This window comes from Daphnia magna, linkage group LG1 (genome assembly GCF_020631705.1).
Source record: "Daphnia magna isolate NIES linkage group LG1, ASM2063170v1.1, whole genome shotgun sequence".
NCBI classification, from domain to species: Eukaryota; Metazoa; Arthropoda; class Branchiopoda; order Diplostraca; family Daphniidae; genus Daphnia; species Daphnia magna.
Window position 1 is genome coordinate 8658479 of NC_059182.1, and position 4732 is coordinate 8663210.

Below are 4732 nucleotides of genomic sequence, written 5' to 3' on the forward strand. Positions count from 1 at the left end.
TCTATAGACTCACTCTGCATACTTTACAAGGCCCTAATCAGAAGCAGACTAGAATATGGACTAACGGTGTACGGATCATCCAGCAAAGGAAGAAAAGAAAAGCTCGAGTCCGTCCAGAACAACATCCTCCGGATTATCCTAGGAGCACCTAAATCAACCCCAATCAAAGAAATGCAATGTGAGCTCGACATCCCACCCCTAGACACTAGAAGAACCTGGCTAGCCGCCCGCTATATCTTCAGAATCGAAAAACTACAAGACCACCCCCTGCACAAAAGATGCTGGGAGATGAGAAGAACCCCCAAAAGCTGGAAAGATCTTAACGTCCCGTCGCTCAAAATAGCCATGGGCAGCACCATCCTAGCCGACATAGACCTATTCCAAGCTGAACCTGAACAATACCCCCATCTACAAGAAAGACCACCCTGGAAGGAACCCCCAATCGCTATCAGATACTTCCCTCTCTCCAAACAAATGTCAATGAACAATCCCTCAGAAGCACGAGCACTCTTTAACGAGATCAAACACAACCACTTCAACGCATCCACCATCGCCTATACAGACAGCTCACTCAACAAATCAACAGGAAAAACCACCTCAGCAGTAATAATCCCCAGTCTTAACATCGAGGAAGCAACAACCCTCTCCAGAAACTCATCCGTCTTCACAGCCGAGGCCGAAGCCATCAACAGAACATTAGAACTAGTTCACCATCTAGACGACGAAGTGGCCGAACTTACAATATTCTCAGACTCAAGATCGGTCGTCCAATCAATAGAATCATCAAAAAAAGAAAAACATCCCATCATTAACGCCATACTCACCACAGCAGATAACCTGAAGTCAGCAGGCACCAAAATCAATCTGTACTGGATACCTAGTCACGTTGGTATTCCAGGCAATGAAGCGGCCGACCGACTAGCCTCAGAAGAAAGCAACCAGCTACTTCCAAGCAGATGCCTCAAAAACTTTCTCTCCTCAGCCGAACAAGCAGCAGTCTTTAAAGAATACCTAAGGAAAATAAACATCAACGAATTGCACAAAGGAAGATATAAAGATAATACCCACACAAGAACGAAGACAGGAGCGCTGAAATGGCACTCTCACAAATCACGAAACATCACAAGAGTCTTGTTCAAACTCAGAACAGGGCACAACAGGCTGAAAGCCAACCTGGCCCGATTCAACAACCAGCTAGACCCCACCTGCCAGTTCTGCGAAGATGAAGATGAGTCAACAAAGCACGTCCTTCTAGAATGTCCTGCACTCGAACTAGAAAGACAAGAAATCAACAGTTACTTTACAACTCACAACATGGAACACAATCTATGTAACCTTCTAGGACTCAACCCAAGAAATAACTGCAACACACAGCATGAAGTCCAGAGGCTACTCGTCCAGTTCCTAAAAGCAACGAGACTCATCAACACAATCTAAATAAAAAATTAACAAACTTCCTTTCCCTCAAACCTACTCAAAACACCCCCAAGCAACAAAGAAGAACGACAAAGTTTGGTGGGCACAACAGGCTGAAAGCCAACCTGGCTCGATTCAACAACCAGCTAGACTCCACCTGCCAGCTGCCAGTTATGCGAAGATGAAGATGAGTCAACAAAGCACGTCCTGCACTTGAACTAGAAAGACAAGAAATCAACAGCTAATTTACAACCCACAACATGGAACAAAATCTATGCAACCTGCTAGGACTCAACCCAAGAAATAACAGCACAATCAGCATGAAGTACAGAGGCTACTCATCCAGTTCCTAAAAAGCAACAAAAACTCATCAACACAATCTTAATAAAAACCAAACAAACTTACTCTCCCCCTACCTACTCAAAACACCTACTCAAAACACCTCCAAGCAACAAAAAGAACGACAAAAGTCCAGCCAAAAGAACGTAACTTATCAATCAACTCGAAAACTCAATCAACGAGAAGACAACACAAGCCAAACAATGAACGCTAAAGCATCGTCGAGGCGAAAGGGCCAACCGCGCCCATCACCTGGTGATAAATCTGGCCACCAGATCCCCTCACCAGTGCCTACCAACCAAAAAAAAAAAAAAAAAAGATGTGTAAGCACTTCCTTTATGAAAAATTCTTCGCTGATTGGAATTATCATGCCCTCAAATACGGTGAAATTGTTAAGAACACGCCGCTAAGGTAAAGCCATTATGTTTCGTTTACGGTGAATGCTTGTGAACTTTGAGCATATTTTACATATATCTGAACAGAAGGGCAAAAAAACAAAAAATATCTTGATGTTGAGATGGGCACATATAATGAGTTGCAGAGGGGCACCTGATACTACCTTCTCTACTATGTCGCCCAGAGTAAGTCATAAGTCAAATCATTTTATAAGATTAACAAGTTCACTGTATGTCTCATTATTTCAGCACAATCCTAATAACCTTCAATCATCTCCATCTTTCTACACAACCACACTGCTACAAGTAAGCCATTCCATTTTCTTTACAGCGAATACACATGGTGATGACAGAGGAAAGAAAACTTTAGACATCGTGGGAGGCACCAGCTGATTATCAAGGAGACGTGAAGTTAAGGTTTTTGCCTTACCACTTAAACATTTTCAAACACATAATATAAAGTATCCTTTTCTGTTTACAGGGCTACGTTTGTCCTAGATGGCAATAAAAATAATCCCAACGCTACCCAATAGAGTTTTGCTAAAAAAACTAGCCCACCGGGATTGCAATAAAAAAACGTGTTATACATGTGTTTTATTTTTTAGACAAAGACTACAGCCCCAACAGCCTCTGTCCAGATTCCGTCTATTTAAATAACCTGCGGTAAAATCAAGGGTTTTGTTCAGTCTACAAGGAGGCAATTTTGTCCAGTCCAGAAGAGTTTCTGATAAGCCATGGTTATCTACGCTGTGAAGAGCCAACGTTGTATGTTATGAATTTGTATTATGGGCTACCAGTTCGTTGACAAGTGCTAACGTCGCTGTTGGCTTTTTATGAATCTAGTGGGTGAAAATTGCGTGTTAGAATGCACTTTACTTAAACGGCAGGGTCTCATCATTCCAGGACGGCCATTCATTTGATAAAAGATTGTACAAAAAAAATTGATTAAATAAAGTATTATGTGAAACCGTATAACACATTGGACTTTCTTTTTTTTAAACGAATCTCCTAAAGGACTCCTGAGAATGTCCCAAAAACATTCCTTCTATTTAAAATACAGACGTGATAGTCAACGATTTACGAGCTTCCTATTTCCCTCCTCAGTATCTCCTGACGGTATCGTTCGATCCGCACGGGAAGGTAGGAACCTTTTGGGAGGTTCACAGGAGGGAGATGTGCCGTGTGGGAATGGCCTGGCTTTGTACCTCATGTTTTTGTATAAGATAAAATGAATGAACACAAAATGGTTTGTAGCTCTTTTTTTTTAAATATCTAACATAAAATACAAAATTCTTCCGTCTCGGCTCGGCAATTATTCTGGGTTCATTCAGAGGATTGAAATCCCGATCAAACGTGTATTTCAACAATACTAGGTTAGATTGGGGCAGCGCAAAAGCTAAAAATAGTTGTCTAAAATCTATTTGTTTTGTTTAGCCGATAAATCGAAGCACTATAATCTATACAATAATTACATTCAAATATTAATACTGTCACGTGGTCAATGACCACGTTATGTGATCCGGTTAGTATTCAATACTACCGGACGTGTGACGTCAGTGTTTCCCCGTATATAGTTCCCCCGTAGTCGTGTATCGTCTCTCAGTCTTAGTCTTGTTAACCGTGAATACAACGCATTGCTACATGGTGGAGATGCAGAACCTCTGGTAAGTCTCTTTTGTGGTTATGTTTCTGTTCGATTCTGTGCTGCGGAGGCGGTGGCTGTCAGGGACCCCTGAGAGTCGACGACCCAACTGGTCTTAGCACCTTAAATAGTTGGGGTACGGGGTCACGGCTCCGACCGTAGGACAATCGGGGAAGCATAACGAAGGAGAGACGCCGGGGGGAAAACGGTGAAAAGGGTTAAGGTGGTGCAGACGGGTATATTGAGGGAACGTGGATAGTGGAAACCATGAGCCGAAGTGGTCGGCAAGAATCGGGGCAGTGATCCGTGAGCCGAAGAGTTCGGCAAGAATCGGGCAGTGAACCATGAGCCGAAGTTTTCGGCAAGAAGCAGAGAAGTGAACCGTGAGCCGAAGAGTTCGGCAAGAAACAATCGGGGTGAGGATTGCGGGAAGTAGATGATAGGAGAGGAGGACGTAAGGAGCGTGGAGAGAATCTGAGACGCTCGGGGACGGTTCGTGGCACGGGGTAGTTGGGGGATACCCGAGATCGGGAGTGCATCCCGGGGGCGGTCGAGGACGCGCAGTCGACCGTTGGGGGAAAGCGGAACGGATGAGCGAGGAGAAATAGAGGACGGGGCTAACGAACCCCAACAGGAGCAGCAACCGGCATCCGTTCGGCAGGAGTATCATCTCACATTCAGTGAGGAGGAAACTGAGCGGTGGGAGGACGCTGAAGAGGAAGAAGGATCGAGAGAACACGGAGAAGAGAAGCCGGAGTGGTATTTAACGGATTTGAGAAGAAGATCATCGATTATCAGTAGCTACATCCGGGGATTCAGAGCAGCTCAACAGCAAGTGCTCGCAAGGCACGCGATGGCCGCGCAGACAAAATTTCAATCCCCACCCACCTTTGGGGGAAGGACGGGGAAGACGTCGTGTAGTGGATGCATCGATACGAAA

At 44.4% G+C, this 4732-nt stretch overlaps 1 protein-coding gene and 1 long non-coding RNA gene across 3 annotated transcripts; both read left to right on the forward strand.

The window, feature by feature from the left end:
* On the forward strand, positions 1-1437 carry LOC123470479. Its single transcript, XM_045170752.1, has one exon. The coding sequence runs from the start codon at positions 172-174 to the stop codon at positions 1435-1437; it is 1266 nt and encodes a 421-aa protein (XP_045026687.1). The 5' UTR covers positions 1-171.
* A 796-nt stretch (positions 1438-2233) lies between these two features.
* Positions 2234-3122, forward strand: LOC123469947. 2 transcript variants are annotated; one of them, XR_006643233.1, is made up of 4 exons: positions 2234-2336; positions 2482-2567; positions 2632-2915; positions 2994-3122. It is a non-coding gene; the product is annotated as an uncharacterized LOC123469947 (long non-coding RNA). The 2 variants fall into 2 exon arrangements; XR_006643227.1 differs by lacking the exon at positions 2234-2336 and having other exon boundaries at positions 2406-2567.
* Positions 3123-4732: the final 1610 nt, after the last annotated feature.